Source organism: Geotrypetes seraphini, chromosome 1 (genome assembly GCF_902459505.1).
Source record: "Geotrypetes seraphini chromosome 1, aGeoSer1.1, whole genome shotgun sequence".
NCBI lineage: Eukaryota > Metazoa > Chordata > Amphibia > Gymnophiona > Dermophiidae > Geotrypetes > Geotrypetes seraphini.
The window spans coordinates 14,067,345-14,089,242 of NC_047084.1; the positions used below are offsets into that span (position 1 = coordinate 14,067,345).

Below are 21,898 nucleotides of genomic sequence, written 5' to 3' on the forward strand. Positions count from 1 at the left end.
ATCTGGAAGGCTGTCTTACATTACCTGGAGCTTACGAATGATTTTTGCTGTTCGGATCACCTCTTCATTTTGACAAATCCAGCCAAGAAGGGGAGGCAGGCTACCCAAGCCACTATTTCAAGACGGATTAGGTCAGCTGTTTCACCCTCCATCCCAGGCGGAGGAAAAGAAGGTAGTATTCACAAGTGATCCAGGTCTAAACAGAACCTGGGTTGGATCGTGAATTTTCAAAAGAGCAACCTGGTACTGACCCAGTCTCTTGAGTATTTGGGAGTTCTTTTCAACACGTTTGGAGGACATGTCTATTTTCCAGAGTCCCGCAAACAGAAGATTTGCAAGCAAATAGCAGGCATCCTAGCCCTTATGGCATGGAACTATCTCCAAGTTCTAGGTTCCATGACAGCAACCATGGAGGTGGTACCTTGAGCAAAGACCCTGTTTCAAAGTAAACCTTAAATCCTATCTGTTCACTCAAGTTTTCTCTAAGGTATAGGGTGCCCTGTGTAACAGGCTACGAAAGCTGCTCTTTGTACTTTCTTGCTTCTTATTACCTTTAATATATAATTTTATTTTATTTTTATATAAATTACCTCGTATATGAGTGAAAGCAGGTATATCAAGCATCTAAATAAACTCAAACATGCTGGTAAAGAATGTTCCATTTACTTGATAAATTGATTTTTTCTGGATCATAAAGTAATCTACTATTCATTTGAAAATAATTTCAAAATCTTCTCACCTGAGATGATATTAAACATTCTTGGATTCAAAATGGCAGGACAGATCAATCGAAGGAAAACAAAGCCACTAGAAAACAAAAAGAAATAGGCTACTTATTGTCTGGCACAGAAATAATGAATCTAATTTCCAGTTAAGCTGTGCAACTGTGTGTCATGGTCAAAACTTCCATTGCAACAAGGGCATATTTGATGACATGCATTATAACAAGCACATCAGTCAATAGTAGCTGGAAAGCAATGACCACAAATGCCCACAGTCTAAGCAATAAAAATCAGGATCTGCAAGCCCTGTTAAGAGGCAGACTTGGATACTGATGCTATCAAAGAGCCATGCTTCAGTGATTCCCATGGATGGGACACCAACATACTGGGCTATAATCTTTTTAAAGAGGAAAGAGATGGTAAAAAAAAGGTGGAGTAGCTCTCTTATGTAAAAACAGAAATCCAAGCAACTGAAATGCAGGAGGCCAGGGAAAGAAAGAAGTAATATGGATTGTTTTGAAAAGAGAAGATGGAACTTCTATCCACTTGGTTGTCTACAGACCTCCAACTCAATTGTAGCAAATTGACAAAGATCTGATTACGGATATACAAAAGCTGGGAAAAAAAGGGGAGGTGCTGTTGCTGGGAATCAGAAAAAAGTAGGGAGATCACGGATGCCTTTCAAGGGACTCTGCTCAGACAAATGGTAATGGAAACCACGAGAGAAAAGGTGATACTGGATCTGGTGGTCACAAATGTACGAAGTGTCTCTAATACCCGAGTGTGGGCCCACCTGGGAAGTAGCAATCATCATATGGTTTGGTTTGCTATAGCAGCCAAAGTGGAGGATGGCTACACAAAACTCAAAGTCCTGGATTTCAAACGTACAGACCATTTAGTAGCATGGGAGAGTACCTGAAGAAAGAGCTGACTGGATGGGAATACATAAATTCTGGAGGCCACACTACCGAAAAGATGTGCTGAGAGTAGAGTCGGTGCAACGGATGGCCACCAGGATGGTCTCGGGGCTCAAGGATCTATCGTACGAGGAAAGGCTGAAAAATTTGCGGCTGTACTCACTCGAGGAACATAGGGAAAGAGGAGACATGATCGAGACGTTTAAGTATATTACCGGCCGTATCGAGATGGAAGAAGAGATTCTCTTTCTCAAAGGACCCTCAGCCACAAGAGGGCATCCGCTCAAACTCAGGGGCAGGAAATTTCATGGCGACACCAGGAAATATTTCTTCACCGAGAGAGTGGTTGATCCTTTGGAACGAGCTCCCGGTGCAGGTGATCAAGGCAAACAGCGTGCAAGAATTTAAGAGCAAATGGGATGCCCATGTGGGATCCCTTAGAGGGTTAAGCCAAGGGAACCTGTCACCAGGAGTGGGATCCCTAGGATAGTAGACTTGGGGGTGGGTCAGTAGAGTGGGCAGACCTGATGGGCTATGGCCCTTATCTGCCGTCATGTTCTATGTTTCTAAAAGTAGAAAAACAGTGGTTCAAGTTTAAAGGTGCAATAAAAAGAGCTACTGACCTTTATGTGAAGAAAATAAATAAAATAAGAGAAAAAGGAAACCGATATGGTTATCCAAACTAGTGGCGAAAAAAAAATAAAAGGCAAAAGAATTGGTGTTTGTGAAATATAAAAAAAACTCAAGAAGAGGAGTACAGAAAAGAATATCGGATGAAATTGAAATAAGGCAAGAGAGATATGTCTTGCAAAAGCGCAAGCATAAGAGCAAATGGCTATAAATATAAAAAAGGGGAGGCAAAATTTTTTTTCAGGTATATTAGTGAAAGGAGAAAGACAAAACACAGAATTATGAAACTGAAACAAGGTATGAATTGCAATGTGGAGACTGATGAGAACAAAGCAAACGTGCTAAACAAATACTTCTGTTTGGTATTCATGGAAGAAAAACATGGAGAAGGACCACGATTGGTTAGCAAAGTTACACCTGAGAATGGAGTGGATACTGCACCATTCATGGAAAAAAGTGTTTATGAACAACTTGAAAAACTGAAGGTGGACAAAGCTATGGGACCGGACGGGATCCATCCCAGGATATTGAGGGAGCTCCGAGAAGTTCTGGCGGGGCCTCTTAAAGATTTGATCAATAAATCTTTAGAGATGGGAGAGGTTCCGTGGGACTCTGAGAAGAGCAGATGTGGTCCCTCTTCACAAAAGTGGTTGCAGAGAGGAAGCGGGAACCTACAGGCCTGTAAGCCTCACTTCAGTTACTGGAAAAATAATGGAAATGTTGCTCAAGGAAAGGATAGTGAAATTCTTAGAATCTAATGGATTACAAGATCTGAGGCAACATGGGTTTACTAAAGGTAAATCATGCCAAACGAATCTGATTGAATTCTTTGAGTGACCACCTCCAATCTGGTAGCCCCTGTGTTGCCTTGGAGGAGAGAGGTCTCCTAGAAGGACTGAATCATCCTGGTGAAGTAGGAAGTAATCCTGTAGCTAAGACCCACCCACCAGGGGATGCAATATCATCTCACACCGAGGATGTGTGTCCAGGGGCTTCTGCCCAGCAGGGAAAAGTTAGGATAGCAGTTGTAGCCGGTGATTCGATTATTAGGCATGTAGATAGCTGGGTGGCTGGTAGGCGTGAGGATTGCCTGGTTACTTGCCTGCCTGATGTAAAGGTGGCGGACCTCACACGTCACATAGATAGGATTTTAGATAGTGCTGGGGAGGAGCCAGCTGTCCTGGTACATGTAGGTACCAATGACAAAGGAAAATGTGGGAGGGAGGTTCTGGAAGCCAAATTTTAGGCTCTTAGGTAGAAAGCTAAAATCCAGATCCTCCAGGGTTGCATTTCAGAAATGCTCCCAGTTTCACGCGCAGGACCCAAGAGGCAGGTAGAGCTACAAAGTCTCAATGCGTGGTTGAGACGATGGTGCAGGGATGAGGGATTTAGATTTGTTAGAACTGGGCAACCTTCTGGGAAAGGGGGAGCTTGTTCCAAAAGGACGGACTCCACCTTAACCTGGATGGAACCAGGCTGCTGGCACTGTGGGGGAAAGCCGACAGTCGCCTAGGAGCGGATGGTTCAGTGCGAGTATCGTTGGAGGATACTATTGAAACAAGATATTTAGGGAGTCCCGGTAGAGAGATTCCAATAATGGTGAAAGAAAGCCAGGAGGGTTTAAGAGGAAGGCAGAGTTAAAGACTCAAATTTTCCCTGACTTCTTAGCAGACTGTAGTTGCAAGGAAAAAACACAATTTGAAGTGTCTGTATATAAATGCTAGAAGCCTAAAAAATAAAATAGGAGAGTTAAGAGTATATAGCACTGACTGACGAGATAGATATGAGCATCTCGGAGACCTGGTGGAAGGACAATAAATGGGACACTGTTACCTGGGTACAAATTATATCGCAAGGATAGAGTAGATCAAATTGGAGGGGGGGTTGTGTTATATGTTAAAGAAGGAATTGAATCAAATAAAATAAACATTCTGCATAACATAGATAGCAGTGTGGAATTCTTATGGATAGAAATTCCATGTGTGAAGGGAAAGAATATAAAGGTAGGGTTATACTACTGTCCCCCGGGACAAAATAAGAAAACAGATGAAGAAATGTTTTCAGATATTAGGAAAGCTGGAGAATTGGGCAACACTAAAATAATGGGTGATTTCAATTACATACTCACTAAAGAAAAGGACATATATAATCACTCCTACTAACAACTATGTCCCAAATGTAAACACAGGAGACATCAAAGACACTGCAAGGCCGCACACCCCACCCACACGGGCTCACACATACACAATCCGAGCACTCAAAATCAGAAAACAAAGAAAAGTGAAGAAAAAGCCTCAGTTCAGCTTCATTTGGAAAAAAATTCCCACTTTCTAGAAAACATTCAAAGGTTGGAAATACTTGCACACATGTGGTGGTAATTATAGGTGGAAAAGCTAGCACAGTAGCAGCCCTCAGAGGAACCACCCACATACAAAGGGCATGCTAAAATAAAATAAAAAATTGCGTGACCAAGATCTGTACAATAACAGTCACCAACAACTTCAAAAAAGTCCAAAAGCAGAAAAAGAGAGAAACAAAGCTGCAAAAATGGTCTTAGTAGTTCACAGAGCACTTCACTCGGTACTCCACCCTCCAGACACTGCATTCAGTAAACCTGATGGGGAAATCTCCGTTTTGCACTGCTGCTTCAGGGGTTACAGTCTTTCTGCCCTCCAGATGAGAAGTCGGGACACAGGCTCTGTGTTTGGTGTGTGGTCTGAACAGACGGTCACACAATTTGTTTTTTTATTTGGGCATGCCTTTGTATGTGGGTGGTTCCTCTGAGGGCTGCTACAGTGCTGGCTTTTTCACCTATAATTACCACCACATGTGTGCAAGTATTTCCAACCTTTGAGTGTTTTCTAGAAAGTGGAGTTTTTTGCCAATTGAAGCTGAATTGAGGCTTTTTCTGACACTTTTTTTTGTTTTTTTCTGATTTTGAATGCTTGGGTTGTATATGTGTAAGCCCGTGTGTGTGTGTGTGTGTGTGGGGGGGGGGGGGTGCAACCTTGCAGTGTCTTTGAGGTCCCCTGTGTTTCCATTTGGGACATAGTTGTTAGTGGGAGTGATATAAATTATCCCAACATTGACTGGTTAAATGTTACATCGGGGAGTGCTAGGGAGGTAAAATTCCTAGATGTCATAAATTACTGCTTCTTGGAACAACTGGTCCTGGAACCGACAAGAGGGAGTGCTATTTTAGATTTGGTCCTTAGTGGAATGCAAGATATAGTACAGGAGTTAACTGTGTTGGGTCCGCTGGGAAACATGATCAAATTTAAGCTGATACTGGGAGTAACGTCGCAAAATAAATCTACTGTAGGGGCATTTAATTTTCAAAAGGGTGACTATGATAAAATGAGGAAAATGGTTAAAAAGAAGCTAAAAAGATCAGTTGCAAAGGTTAGGACTGTAAACCAGGCATGGATGTTATTTAAAATTACCATCGTGGAAGTCCAGACCAGATGTATTCCACATAATAGCAAAGGTGGAAAGAGGTGGAAAAGAGAGCCGGCGTGGTTAAAAGGTGAAGTAAAAGAGGCTATTAGAGCCAAAAGCATCCTTTAAAGAATGGAAAAAGGATCTGAATGAAGAAAATAAGAAGAAACACAAGCAGCACTGGCAAGTTTGATGCAAAGCATTGATAAAGACAGCTAAGAAAGAATATGAAGAGAAACTTGCAAAAGAGGCAAAAACTCATAGCAATTTTTTTAGGTACATCAGAAGCAGAAAACCTGTGAGAGAATCTTTGGGACCGTTGGATGACCAAGGAGTAAAACGGGCGCTCAGGAAGGTTAAGGCCATAGCAGAAAGACTTAATGAATTCTTTGCTTCGGTCTTTAGGGAAGAATATGTAAGAGATCTACCTGAAAAGGAAATGGTTTTCAAGGGCGATGATGCGGAGGAACTAAAAGAAAGCTCGGTGAATCCGGAAGATGTACTAAGCCAAATTGACAAGTTAAAGAGTGATAAATCGCCAGGACCAGATGGTATACATCCAAGGGTACTAAAAGAACTCAAACATGAAACTGATGACCTGTTGTTAGTGATCTGTAACCTGTCGCTAAAATCGTCTGTAGTACCTGAAGATTGGAGGGTGGCCAATGCTATGCCGATTTTTTAAAAGGGCTCCAGGGGAGATCTGGGAAATTACAGACCAGTAAGCCTCACTTCAGTGCCGGGCAAAATGGTAGAAACAATTATAAAAAATAAAATTGTGGCACACGTAGACAAACATAATTTAATGAGATGGAGTCAGCATGGGTTCAGCTGAGAGAGATCTTGCCTCACCAATTTGCTTGAATTCTTTGAAGGTGTGAATAAACATGTGGATAAAGGTGAGCTGGTTGATACAGCGTATCTAGATTATCATAAAGCTTTTGATAAAAGTTCCTCACGAGAGGCTCCTGAGAAAATTAAAGTGTCATGGGATAGGTGGCAAAGTTCAGTTGTGTATTAGGATTTGGTTATTGGACAGAAAACAGAGAGTAGGGTTAAATGGTCATTTTTCTCAATGGGGAGTGTAAACAGTGGAGTGCTGCAGGGGTCTGTACTGGGACTGGTGCTATTTAACTTATTTATAAATGATCTGGAAATTGGAATGACGAGTGAGGTGATTAAATTTGCAGATGACATTAAACTGTTCAAAGTTGTTAAAACACATGCGGATTGCAGATGAAATTTGTTACCGGATGCTAGGGTTCACCTTGGGGATTAGTGCCCAAGGATCTGGGTAACATCGTAGACAATACGATGAAACCTTCCATCCAATGTGCGGCGGCGACCAAACAAGCAAACAGGATGCTAGGAATTATTAAAAAAGGGATGGTTAACAAGATTAAGAATGTTATAATGCCCCTGTATCGTTCCATGGTGTGACCTCATCTGGAGTACTGCATTCAATTCTGGTCTCCTTATCTCAAGAGAGATATAGTAGCACTAGAAAAGGTTCAAAGAAGAGCGACCAAGATGGTAAAGGGGATGGAACGCCTCTCGTAAGAGGAAAGGCTAAAACAGTTAGGGCTCTTCAGCTTGGAAAAGCGATGGCTGAGGGGAGATATGATCGAAATCTACAAAATCCTGAGTGGAGTAGAACGGGTAGATCAAATTTTCACTCTGTCAAAAATTACAAAGACTAGGGGACACTCAAAGTTACAGGGAAATATTTTTAAAGCCAATAAGAGGAAATTTGTTTTTCACTCAGAGAATAGTTAAGCTCTGGAATGCGTTGCCAGAGGATGTGGTAAGAGCAGATAGCGTAGCTGGTTTTAAGAAAGGTTTGGACAAGTTCCTGGAGGAAAAGTCCATAGTCTGTTATTGAGAAAGACATGGGCGAAGCCACTGCTTGCCCTGTTATCGGTAGCATGGAATATTGCTACTCCTTGGGTTTTGGCCAGGTACTAGTGACCTGGATTGGCCACCATGAGAACCGACTACTGGGTTTGATGGACCATTGGTCTGATCCAGTAAGGCTATTTTTATGTTCTTATGGATAAAGGACATGTGCTAGATGGAATTTACTTAGATTTCAGCAAAGCCTTTGACATGGTTCCTCATAGGAGGCTCTTAAACTCCATGGACTGAAGTTAGGGCCCAAAATGGTGAACTGGATTAGAAGCTGGTTGAGCCAATCAGGGCCTTCGCCCCTCCCACTGCATCACAAGATGCATTGGGAGAAGAAAGCCTCATCATTTGCAGCACATGGCCCTGTAGGCAGGAGCCTTCATTGCCTATTTTCTATTAATTTTATGTACTTATGGTTCATGGTACTCCGAACACTTACTACATATAAAGCCCATGCAAATATCCAAAGATAGACATGCTCTTGCTTGTCAATTATAGTGTAATTACATGTTAAAATGTAGAACTGCAATCAACTCACCTCACAGCCCTGGTTTTCATGGTGGTGTTGCTAGGCCACTTTTGTTGAACAGACTTCTGTAAACACCCATAAATAAATCGCAATGTCCTTTTAAAAAAATAAAAATAATTGTTGAAATATCTACCTAACCATATAGTAATGTTTTATATAAGACAAAAAGCAACTCTATAGAAATCTGGTTCCAATATAAGAGGTACCTCTAAATAAAAAACACCAGAATATAAGGTAAAATGTTTTATTGGACTTATTCCCAGATTCTATACATGGTGCCCAGATATGGGTGCTATCCCAAGATGTGTGTGCAGCTTAATTGACTATCAACTCATTAACAAGCAACTGGCCACTAAACTATTTATTGCCATTAATTGCCCTACCTTCTTTCCTAATCTAATCTATGCTCAGCCTTCTTCCATTAATTTTTTTTGCCTCTCAATCCAGTCAAATGTCATCCCTCCTCTTCACTATCCTGGCCCAAGCCTCCTCTTTTTACTGCTTTTATCTGTAGCTTTCCATTTCTCCTAAACTTAAGTTTAATATCTCTTCTGTTCCCCCGATTTCCTCTTCCATCGTCCCTATGTCCAGCCTGCCTCCAATTCCTTTTCCAGCTTCCCCATGTCCAGCACACCCCTTGATTTCCTCTTATACCTCATACTATTCTTTTCAACTGCCCTATGTCCATTATTTCCCCTCACATCATTTCCCATGCTGCCACCCTAAAGCCTGAAACAAAATCACACTGAGAGGGCCTTGTAGCTCATGCTTAGTATCTTTTGGTTCTGCCCCCTCTTGCACAATGTTTTACTGAATTGGCTTCAAGGCCCTGTGCTGTCGTTTTCTTTCTGTTGCATTGGTCTGGTGCCCAGAGTATGTGTGTGGGGGAGAAGGGGCATTTTGATTGCCATTTATGACAAGACCTATTTTTGGTTGCCAGTCTGATCAAAAGGAGGTTGTAACTACCATTGGAGTGACCCTTAGCTTTTTGGCACGTTAATTAAATGGTAGCTATGCCCTTTCAATAATAGTACATAATAAAGAGTTGCAGTAAAACAAACTTTTTATCATCCAAATACACATTTCAATATTAACTATAAATGGCAGTTTCATACAAATTTGAATACTGTATTAATAACACCTTCATATTAACTAAAGAGTCTACAAGTCTATGATACAAATTACTCTAGCCATCAGAGAAAGTAATTTATTTGGGAAATATTCTTAGGCTATTTAACATGCTCGCCTTCTTCTGGCCATATTTTTAGGTTGATTTAAACAAAGACATGATGCTTCTCTGTTTAATATTCTGGCATAATAGATAAGACTATTAAACCTTTCCACTAGGATAACACTTAGGTCCAAACTGCAACAATAATGCTACCTCTCCAGTGATTTAATCCTGTTGCAAGTATATCATCTATACGTGCCCATGAAACTATATATATTAGAAACTGCTATTTTCAAAGAACAGCAAAGCAGCAACTTACGGAGGCAGTATTTCTGCAGCCATAAATATCTTCTCTACCAGCTCTGAAAGGATGCTCAGCAGGTGTAATAAGTTAGTATTTACATCTTCGTTTCTTTCTAACTTTGAAGGATTTAACTAAAATAAAAATATGTATAGTTGTTGAAAACAGTTATATTTAATTAAAAGCTTAAACAATTTGAGTTGAAATTTCACACTGTAGCACTACAAGTTACCATATGATTAATGCTGCTTAGTTTTTGTACTAGTTTTTCATAAGCTTATAAGTTTGTTCAGTTGTAGAAAAACAATGAAATACAATACCATTCTTAAAATTAATAGAACAATGTTAAGCAATGCAAAGTTATATTTACCAGGCATTTTCTGAAGACAGCAGCCCATCAGATGTGTGGGTCACGTGATCACAAGTGACACTAAGCAGAACAAAATTCCAGTATTTTGGGTAAAATGACCAGAGCAGCCCAAATCAGAATTTGATTGCCATTCCTCATCCCTCTCTGATCCCAGGACCTGATTGTTTCTAATCACATGATCAGGTATTTAAAAGTTCTTTGCTGCCTCATATTTCTTTGTCGAACAGCTTCATTTTTACCCACACTTTAACCTTGTTTCTTTCCCCTAATATAATTGGGCTTTTTGCACAAGACCCAGAGCCCATTCTAGCCTTAGCACTGATTTATAAGTCTAGTCTTAGGAAAATTCTCCTAAATCTAGAACATATCTTATGACTACCAAGGAGGTCTTGCTTTCATATTCATCCCAATGCTTCCCTCTCCTATGTTCCACTTCTATGGCTCCTATACACCTCCTCCTGATACTGACTCTTGCCAATCTCTCCCTTCACGCCAAATCATTATTGCACTCAATTTTTGAATTCATCACCTCACTCTTCCTCTTGTCTACTACTCAGCTCTAAAGCTTCAACACTTTCTCCTGCTCATTCAGCCATCTTCGCTCTTTCTACGTGTGTCTCGTCCACAATGTTGCAGACCCCCCCTCAATACCTTCCCTATTCTTGTCTGTACTTTTTTGCTCCTTCTCTTGCTATCTACCAGAGACACCCCAATCCTGGGTCTCCCAATCATTTCTCACCCTACATATGCAGATCACACCACAAGGTTACCAATCTTATTTCTGTTCCCCTCCTTCTTATTTGCCATTTTCACATGACCCGTGGAATGCCCGCTTCATCTCTAACGATCTTGCCTACATCCACAAACTCTCTCTCAATACCTCCACCTGTTTGCTCTAACCGAGACCTGGATCAACTCTAATGTCTCTGCCTCAGCTGCCTTCCTATGTCTCCCATACGCATTGCTCAGCTGGTCATAGAGGTGGTGTTGGTTTGCTACTCTCACCTTCTTGTAGATTTCAAGCCTTTCTTCCATCTCAATTGCATTGCTTTTCTTCCTTTGAAGTCCATTCCATCCAATTATTTGCTCCTCTACCCCTCCGGGTAGTGGTCATTTACTGACTCCCTAATAAGCCCCTTTCTTCCTTTCTGATTTTCACTCTTGGCTCTCCTTTCTTGAACCTTCATCTCCTTCTCTCATTATTGGCAATGTTAACTTTCACACTGATGACCCTCCAACTCCTAGGTGAAGAAAGGTGAATGGTAGTTATTCCAGGTCATTTTCATTATTGCGAGAGATGCATCACGGGTGCCCATTGTCGCTCATATTGTTTGTATTAGTGATTGAATTTTTGGCTCAGTGAGTGTGTGCCAATCCCCAAATAATGGAGATTCGGATCCATGGTGAGGATTATAAGTTGAGTCTCTTTGCAAATGACTTGCTTTTTACTATACAGGAACCAGAAAGATCTTTGACAGCAGTAATGGCCGAGTTAGATGAGTAGTGGGGTGTAGGGGTTTCGTGTCAATTTGGTGAAATCTGAATTCCTGAATGTGAATTTGTCAGAAGATCTTGTGGAGCAGTTGAAGCAGCTCTTCCCATTTAGGTGGGTATGTTCTTCAATGTGCTAATTGGGTGTCCACTTTGGACCCTTGGGTGTGAATTTATATGTTCTTAATCATCCACTATTTCACCACATTAGGAAGGATTCGGATCGATGGGAAGGAATGTACATCTTGTGGGTAGGCTGTATTGAAGTGGTAAAAATAATGGACTTGCTACAACTGCTGTTTTGGTTCCAGGCCCTCCTGATTTGGGTGGGCTGGTTGGTGCTGGAAGGATTGCAAAGGGAATCTTGAGATTCATTTGGATTAACAGGCACCCTAGGGTGGGGAGATGAGTTCTCCAATTTGGACAAAGGGGAGGGAGGATTAGCTGTTCCCAAATCAGTGAAGTATTATCAAAGAAATATAGAAACATGACAGCAGATAAAGGCCCATCTAACCTGCCCATCTGCAGTAAGCCACCCAGGTAAGAGCAATTATTGAATGGCAGGCCCAGGACTTTAAACAGTGAGCAGAAATAGAGCAGTTGGCAGTAGCATGGATTCCCTTGATGCATTTGTTGTGGGTCCCTTGGAGAGACAATGTGGAAGGAGGATTGCTGTCAGTAGAGATAACTCTATGGGTCTAGAGGGCACTGCAAGGGTCTTTATTAGAGGAGAGGTGAATGTGTAGTGGTTAAGAATGGTTTCTATGTGTTATGCTTGGTTTATCTTCCCCTGGGTATAGTTGTTAACCATGGGTTCCCATTTTTAGATTTGTTTTAATGGGTTTGAATATTGATTTTAACAAATTATGTGTTTTAGGTTATTTTAATATTCCTTTAAACCCTCAGGAATTTGTTGAGGCTGATTCAGAGCATGTTGTCCTAGTGACACTTTCTGCTTTATGTTTAGAAAAAATCGTGAATGAAAGCACACATCGAGCGGGTCATGTATTGGACTTAATTTTTATGTCCCATGACTGTAAAAGTCTGCTTGAAAATACTTTGTTGGTAGAACAGGTGGAGTGGTCTGATCACAAGCTGTTATCTTTTGTGCTTGGGCCAATATACAGGAGTCAGGAGAAAAAAGAAGTGTGATTAATTTGATATAAAGGAATTAGAAAAGGAATGGCTGTCAACATGCAAAGATTGATGAAAATGATTCTGTTGATGAGATGGTTGTTAGATGGCATAATAGTTTGACTAACGCATTGAATATTGTTGCATCTGAAAAATTAGTTGTGCTAAAAGGGCAATACAAGTCTTGTCCATGGAGATCTGAAGTGATAGCACAAGTCAGAAGTGAAATTAGAAAGGCAGAGCGCTTATGGTGCAAGACAAAAGATAGTGAGGATCATGATGCTTTTAAAATTCGTCTCACGGAATATCTTTGTTTGTGTGATAATGAAAGAAATCAATATTACAAGGAACGAGTTACTCAGGCTCTGACTAGACCAAAAGAACTATTTAATACAGTTAATTATTTAATTAATGGATATGATGGCTTAGTTGATAATTATGATTTAGATGTGGAAAAGTATGCACAGTTTTTAGTGGATAGAATGGGGGGAATTCCACAATTTTTAGATGATTTAGATTTACATATGGCAGAGAATGTGGTAAATGAGAAATGGTCTAAGTTTGATAATGTAGATGAATCTGAGGGTCATAAAGTTATTTGTGATTGTACACCTACCCGTGCAATACAAGATCCTTGTTCTTCAATTGTTATTAGACAAATGGCTAACAAGGTTATTCCAATAATTATTAAAATTGTAAACAAATCACTGGAAAATGGGATCTTTCCAGGGGCTTGCAAGCAATCTACTATTAAACCAGTTCTAAAGCAGAAAAATTTGGAAACAAGCATTTTGAAAAATTTTCGGCCTATCTCTACTGTACCCTTCTTTGGAAAGGTATTAGAAAAGATTGTTCTCTCACAGTTAGACAATTTTTTTTTTTTTATTATATTTTTATTATTTTCAACTTAAATTTCAAGTATTACACTTGTACAGAAAGCAAGAATAGAATGAATATCAAATACAATAGTAATATAATTCCTAAGTTAACAAATATACTATTTATGCTCAAGTCCACAAATTAAGATCCAAGAATTAAAGAAACTTGGCGAAATTATATAGAAAAGCAGTAATAATAACAGGAAACTGAGAGATATAGCATTGAGATGGGGTCACAATATCCAAATTATAGGGCTCAAAGATTGTTAACATTCAGACGAGACATAGCCACGAAGTTGGTCAGTTGTGATGGTTCAAAAAACACATATTTAAAAGTACGGTAATATACAATACACTTACACGGATGTCTCAAATAAAAAGTTGCCCCCAAAGATAAAACCCCAGGTTTCAAAAGAAGAAATTCACGGCGGCGCCTTTGCGTCTCCCGTGCCAAATCTGGGAACATTAGTATTTTATAACCAAGAAAGCTTTTTTGTCTATTTTTAAAGTAAAGTTTTAACAACCATGTTTTATCAATTGGCAAAGCTAAAGTAATAATCATAGTGGCTGGTGATGCTAAATCCTTCTCAGATGTTTCTAAAATCTGTGAAATATTTAAGGGTTCTTGATCTGAAGATTTTACTTTTGGTTGTTGATTTTGTTCTTTATCAGGCAAATAATAAACCCTTGAAAATGGTGGTAATGAATTCTCGGGTATCTCTAAATTCTCCATTAGATATCTCTTAAGCATATCTCTAGGTGTTACTAACTCGAGTCTTGGAAAGTTAATTAACCTTAAATTATTGCTACGTGAGTTGTTCTCAAGCATTTCAATCTTCTTTCTTAGGTTAATATAGTCTTTAACTAAGGTCTCTTGAATTTGTTTTGATGATTCAATTTCTTTTTCTATTTTTTGAATTGATGAGTTAGAAGTATTCGTTTCTTCTCTTAAGTTCTTCAGTTCCTTATCGTGTTCCTTAATTTTCCCTTCAATTTGTTGAAATGTGGGAGTAATATTTTTAACAAAACCAGCCATTAAGTCCCAAATAGAGTCTAAAGTCACTTCTGCAGGTTTAATCAGTACAATTGGAGTTTGTGTAAGTGTAAATTGCTCACCGTCCTGAAGTCCTTCGAGGGGAGTCTTCTGTCCTTCCCCCTCATGTTGAGATGGTATTCCCCCAGACATCTCCATGGGGGCCCTAGAAAGGTGGGCCCCAACCTCCGAGCTCTCCAGTGAATCCTTCCTTGCCTCTGGAGAGGAGAAAACCAGTGAATCCGGGGTTTCCCCGCCCCTGGGAGAGCTGGTCATCTGGGGCTGCGGGGGCGGTGCCCTAACGTCGGGGCTCAGCGTAGTATCGGGCCCAGGAGCATCCACAACGGGTTCGCCTCCCTGTGTCCTCTGCGGGCCACCATCCGACGTCGCTGTGACCTCCTGCATGCGCCGCAGGAGTTCGTGTATGTTCCCGAGACCCGGGGCTCCAGGACGCCGCGAGGCAGAAGCGGCAATCCGGCCCCGTCTCTTCGGCATCGCGGTAAGTGAAAAGCGCTAGAAAAAGTTCGAACGAATGCAATCCTGGGACACGCAGCTCAGCGCGTCCTGCTCTCAGATCGCCATCTTGGATTTCCCGACAATTTTGTTTATGAGATTGATTGTTTAAATTCCAATCAATTTGGTTTCCGGAAGGATCACAGTGTGGAACTTCTGATCTCCTTGATTGATATCCTGAGATTAGGGATGGATCAACATAAGACATTTTGTCTTGTGTATTTAGATATATCTGGAGCATTTGATTATGTTGATCTCCACAAATTGTTGTGTAGATTGTATAATCTTGGAATGAATGATGTCTTCAGTTGGTTTAAAACTTACCTGTTAGGATGTTCCTTTCAAATAAGGAATGGATCTAAGATTTCAGGAGTATATTCGGCCAGGCAGGAGTGCCACAGGGCTCAGCACTCTCTGCCCTATTATTTAACATCTATATGACTGCTATAGGTAATCTATTTGAGTTCTTGGGAATTTATGCAGATATCATTTTTTCTTCCCAAATGGTGGTGGTGATAATAATGTTGAACAATCATTATCCGTATACATGTGTAAGATTGAGAAGTGGATGGTAGAACAAGGTCTGAAATTAAATGTAGATAAAATTGAAATAATGTGTGTAGGAAGGTCAGATTATCAGTGGCCTACAGAGGTCAAAGTTATCAATGATATTCTCTCCGTGCACGAGTCATTGACTATCTTAGGTGCAAGACTTGATTCAGGCCTAACAATGAATTTGCAAGTAACTAGGACCATTCAGGCATGCTTTCCACAAATGCATTTGTTGCACCGATTAAAAACAATGCTTGCATCATATGATTTTCAAACTGTTGTTCAGGCCATGGTCTTGTCGCGGCTTTACTGCAATGCTTGATACCTTGTAATAACAAAGGCAAGATGCAGAGCACTGCAGGTTATACAAAATACAGCAGCACATCTGATAATGGGTGTGTCTAAATATGATCATATTTCACCATACTTCTCATTGGCTTCCGGTCGCCATCAATTTTTGTATGGAAACATCCCAGAATTACTTAAAATTAATATACTCAGCTATACACCAAAAAGATCTCTGCGTTCTGAGAGTTTAGCTTTACTGAAGACGTCCGTGAATCCAAGATTCGTTGAAACAGGTAAAAAGACTTTCTTTTGTGCAGGAGTAGTTATGGAACTCCTTAGTGGGTCAGATGCTGTGAAAAGGGTAGGTTCAGAAAATTACTAAAGATGCAACTATTCGTAGATGCCTTTTTTTAATTACTTCAGTCAAAATTGATGAATTATCTATGACCTCTACTATCTACATTATGGTATTTTCCTGAGGATTGTATGTATTTCCATTTTATTATATCTGTATTTTATTATGTATTTGCTTTTACTTTGTCGTCATTTTAACATTGTGCATGTAAATTTTGTAAACCGTTTAGTTTTAAATGGTATATAAAAATTTAAAATAAATACTCCTGGTTTATTCCCTTGAGATTTAACCCTAAGCTTGCCCCGGGTAGACACGGGGGAAGCTTCCTGGAAGGCAAGGGGTCTAGTGTGTGCAATGCAATTGTGTGATGTGGTGCTTTGGAGGGTTCAACCATTCCATGAGCTTCAGGCTAGATATGGGTTAGCATCTTGCAATTCTTTCCCTACCTACTGGTTCAACATTATTTATGGACATCAGGACTTTAACAGGAGCTTCTTAAGGGAAAAACCTAATTTGAGATGTTATTAGATTACTCTTTGCAGAAGGGGCTATTTCAGGTATTTTATAAGTGTGTGAATTCTCATAGGGGGTATCATTGCCATATATGAGGGCATGGGAGACTAATTTTAAGGTGGGGGCTAACCATTAAGAAGTGGGAAAAGATATGTAGGGATGTTCCCACCCTAGAGCTAGCAGCATTTATGATAGAGAATGGGTATGTATTTATGAGGTAGTATTACACCCCACTGCTCCTAGCACAGATGGGGAAGGGGGGATGGCAAGTGTTGGAGAGACACTAGAGAAGTAAGGACATACTTGCATATGTTGTGGAATTGTGTCCGAGTGCAGGGGTTATAGGTTTCTGTGTTTCAGGAGCTCTCACAGACACTGGGTAAGGAAGTAACCCAACCCACTTCTTGGGAGTATGTCTTGCTACACTAGGGTGGTCCAAAAAAAATTAACATTTTGTTTGCTCACAAGGCTAATTTTATTTCTTTATATAAAAATTAAACACAGAAAATTTTACTTTAAACAAAGTTTAGGGATCACCCCCTTGCTGTGTTTTAAAACTACTGCAAAATTTAACAATATATTGTAATTCTTGTGAACTCAACAAATAATTAACGGTCTATGATATAAGAGCCGCCTTTGATGCAGAAGGAAACTTTTTTGGTGGTTGGCCACTAGTCAAAGAACAAATTGCTTTTGTTCTTCATCTTTTGTCAAAGTATCAGTTTATAATAAGACTTATCTCCCGGTCTGATGCATCATTAACAGTCAGTTTGGATGCCCGATTCCAAAGTTCCTTGAAAACTGGATCGTCAGTCCACTCTGTGGGATTATCTTCAGGAATATTTTCACTTTTGTTGATCCTCCTTTAATCAAGATATCAAAAAATGACTGGGTTCTCTGTGTTACAAAACTTTCAAAGGTCACAGGTTCCATTTCATCTGTATGCACAACACATCATGAAATGTCTAGCAATGGTGCACGCTGTAATTGTTGCACCTTTCTTAGCTTTGTTTCTGGTTTGATTCTGTCATCAAAAAAGGCAAGTGCTGCTAGGTGCTCGGACAGAAACCATAAATGTTTGGATATGGCTGAGCGTGCCTTGTTTGCAAGTTTTATTTCAGATATGTGTTGAGAGTAAACAGCAGTTCAACGTTACTGTATGGAGCCCTAATTCCTATTGGCTTGATCCTATACTGCCATCGCTGACTCACACATCAACTTATTGCTTCCAATAAATGTTTTCCTTTGACATAGTGATCAAAATTGACCAGTCAAAGAACATCCAGTCCACGTGGTAGTCTATCAGTTGACAACTGACAGACTAACATCCCAAGGAGCCAGTTTTCAGGTACAGATCACAAACTAGATGACACCATACAAACTATGCGCAATCGCCTACATACACAACACACAAACAGTGCATTCTGGGATGAACTCTAAATACTGTCTAATCAAGCTGAAATTTGAGACATGAGTAAGACATTTTAGTGAACTAATAGGATTCCTGGATATTTAGAAAAACTAACCTCTTAATGCAGATCAAATTGGCTCTCTCATGCCTACCAATTAATAAAAGAATTTTTAAGATAAATTCATTAATAATTTTAGTTTATCCTAAATCTAGCACAAAACTACTCTTGATGACTTAGGTGAAACAACTAGGAGGGAAGGCATATCATATGACATTGGTAGGACATGAGTGAAACATACCAGGTGGACAAAAATAAGCCCTGTGGAGACAAGATTTTACAGAATACTATCGTGGACCACCCTATTGATATACCATCATGAACTTGATTTGGAGAAGGGGGAATTTAGTTTCTGTAAACTAACGGCCTCTTTTACAAAGACGCGCTAACAGCTCCGAAGCCCATTGAAATTTAAAGGACTTCAGGGCTGTTGCCGCGCAGCTTTGTAAAAGAGGCAGTAACTCTTACTGCTGTTAGGCTGGTGAAAGCTAACAGTTGGAAACAGCCTGCTCCACCAGAGTGGAAAATGGTAGTGCACAAAATGTATAAATTGATTGCTTAAAAACATGGTAAGCGTCATGCATATGATTGTAACTGGAGGAGATTTGAGCTGTGGGTAGACTCTTTCTTGTTGCTGGGGGCTTAGCAGGGTTTAAAAGGGGTGGAGGTTCAGGAGTTGGAAGGTGTTGGGGGATTAATCTGGTTCTGTAGTTCTTGAGGTACATTGAAGAAACCATGTGTACCTATTTTATTGTTTTCTGTGATACCATATTTGAATTTTGTTTTTGTTTCTGTTATGATGTGCTCTTCAAAAAAGTTTTGAATAAAATTATTTTAACAAAGGTGGTCAAAATCCCATCTAAGAATTATAAGGGGCACAAAAGAATCTTTCATAACAGCAACAGAGAAAAAACAAGAACATTTTTACTAGACAAATATGAAGTGAGAGTCAACTGAAGAGCTCCATAGAAAAACAGATTGCATGACAGCAGTAGGTAGAAAGTAATGTGCATACACGGTGGTGCTTCTCAAAAGCTCCTAGAAGATTTTTAAGCTAGAAAAACACTTCCCACTCTGAATGCCATTTGATAATTATTACCCATCTATGAGGGCTTTCAATCTTGCTTTTTCTCCGAGAACTGATTTTACAGTCTACATAATAGATGTGCAAGTGAATTACAAAAATAATTAAAACCATTTGAAGGAATCAAAATGGGTGCCTATAAGACAGTCATTATTACCTATAACAACAATTTTATTTACTTATAAAATTTATACAATTGCTTCTTTAAAAGCTCATTCAAAATGGTCTAAAGTCCAATTCAAAAAAGCCACAAGATAAAACAAAATGTTACCTTCTAGGAGTCTAAAATGAATGTCAAATTGCATATTATAATAATATTTAAGTTTCTTTTTTCCAATAAATTTTATCAGAATACAAAAAGAAGCCAATACCAAAGAAAAACATGGCATCAATACAAACAGAGAAAATAAAATAGTATCATATAAGAATCAAAGATAAACATAATAATTCTCTCTTAATTTTGCATTATACCATTATATAGTGACAAAGAAAGAAAACAGTAAAAAGGGGGAGGGGAGGAGAGAAGAAGAGGAAGGGGCTATTAAAGGGTGAGAGGGAGGAGAGAGTCAGAAATCAAGGGAAAGGTGGTCCCCCAGAGGCCAAAGAGAGAAAAGAGAAGATGAAAGAAGATGAAAAAAAAAACAGTATTAAATGCAAGACTGTGGAACTTTAAAGAGAGTCTAAGTAATCTTTAAAAATGATCCATTTCTTAATGATTTTGGTGTTAAGAGGCATAGTGGTAGAAATTAACATTTCGCATTTATGTTGCAATAACACAGATTGTAACTAAAAGTGTGAGCTAAGTGAGTCAAACGATTTCCAGTTGGATAATTTGAGTCTCAGAGCTATAATGATATTTAAGTTTCTAAACATACAATCCATTTTATAATTACAACTATCTAATCTGTTAAGAGGGGACAGACCTTGTACAATCTGGAATGGACTACTTGCAGAGGTGAAGGTAAACAATAACAGACTTTGGGTGTGCAGGGGGACAGACAAGGAGTGAAGTTCTAAGAAAAGGCTAAAAGATGAGAGGAGGGAGAGTTGGTATTGGTCTGCTAGTACACAAATTTTAAGTGGGGAGACTAGATGGGAAATTATGGTTAATCAGTCATTGTTTACTTTGCTACTGTATAACATTGTAAAAGTTCAGCACTGCAGTTTTACCTCACAAGACTGCTTGCTCTCCATTATCTTCAGGATAGTCTCTTTTAGGGCATGATGCACAAAAGGTGTGGCTGTGGCTTTCATATATTGCTCCATAAGAGTGGTGGCCAGTGTAGTGGCACGAAATAGTGTTGTTGCTTCATCTAAGAAAAACACATCTTGCTGAAAATAAATTACAAAAGCTGAAAGCATCTTGATAGCATTAATTTTTATTTTTTTTTTAGAAAAAGAGAAAACAACCTATGTAAAAGAATAAAAAATCAAACGCGCAGGGGGTAGGCACTTGGCCTTTCCAGCTATGAATTGTCAAAAATAATAAAATTTAAAACTATGCTTTATTAACCAAAAATAGTTTATATTTTATATATACAAAAAATATATATATATCTATATCTCACACACACACAAGGTCTGTTCAAAAAGTTCCAGGACTGATTTTATAAAAATGTATTATACAATCTTACAACTTATTCTATTGGGTCCCCTTCCCTATATATACACTTTTCCCAACTTTGTTTCCACTTCTAGAAACAGTCCTTAAATGCAACTTCAGGAATAGTCAAAAGTTGCTGCGTCAAATTTTGCTTTATAAGTCTTCAAGTACATTGACTTACAAAGTCATTTCAGTGTGGGAAACAAGAAGTCAGCAGGGACCAAGTCAAGAGAGTAAGGTGGCAGGGGAAGAACTGTCATTGAGTTTTTTTGCAGTTGTTGTTCTGGTCGTTGGTCATCAATCGTGGAAGAAACTTTTCCACAACGCGAGACATCCCCAACTTTTGTTAGAATGTTGTGGCATAAGCCAATGGAGATGTTGCATTCCTCTGCCAATTCTCTAACAGTTAATCGCCGATTAGCACTTACAAGAATATTCACTTGATTAACATGATCATCATCAGTTGACATTGGTCTTCCAGTTCACAAATCATCTTCCTCTGATTCACGACCACTTTTGAAGCATGAATACCATTCAAAGCACCTTTCATGACTCATGACATGTTCCCCATAAGCTACTTTCAACATTTCATAAGCCTCTTTAGTGGTCTTACCCAATTTAAAACAGAGCTTCACGCTTTAGCAGTATTCATTGAGGTCGCACATGATGAAAAATAGCCGATCAAGAAAACACACACTCACAAAAATTGCTGTAGCTCGGAGACAAAGACAGATATCAACATAAACAGAAAAAAAGGAGGTTACTTGGGAGGTTTCAAGCTACTCAACGTTGCCTAGAGTGTCTCAAAAGAACTTCCCATTGTCGCATAATTAAAATTGTCCTAGAACCTTTTGAACAGACCTCATGTGTGTAGTATACATACACACACAAAAAAAAAAACCCAAACAATTCAAAAAGCTGCAGCAAGTGACTTGATAAATGGACTCAACATGGGTCCATGTTTGGCACAACATCACAAAAAGCCTTATATAAGTTTTGATC

At 39.4% G+C, this 21,898-nt stretch overlaps 1 protein-coding gene across 1 annotated transcript in view; it reads right to left on the reverse strand.

The window, feature by feature from the left end:
• The window catches only part of RASA1 (RAS p21 protein activator 1), a 207,809-nt gene that overhangs the window by 32,950 nt on the left and 152,961 nt on the right, over positions 1 to 21,898 (reverse strand). Inside the window, exons 18-21 of the mRNA XM_033922545.1 lie at positions 20,464 to 20,606; positions 9,632 to 9,747; positions 8,151 to 8,237; positions 740 to 807 (exon numbers count right to left, since the gene is read on the reverse strand). Of these exons, the coding sequence (XP_033778436.1) occupies positions 740 to 807; positions 8,151 to 8,237; positions 9,632 to 9,747; positions 20,464 to 20,606 (414 nt within the window). The remainder of the gene's footprint in view (positions 1 to 739; positions 808 to 8,150; positions 8,238 to 9,631; positions 9,748 to 20,463; positions 20,607 to 21,898) is intronic.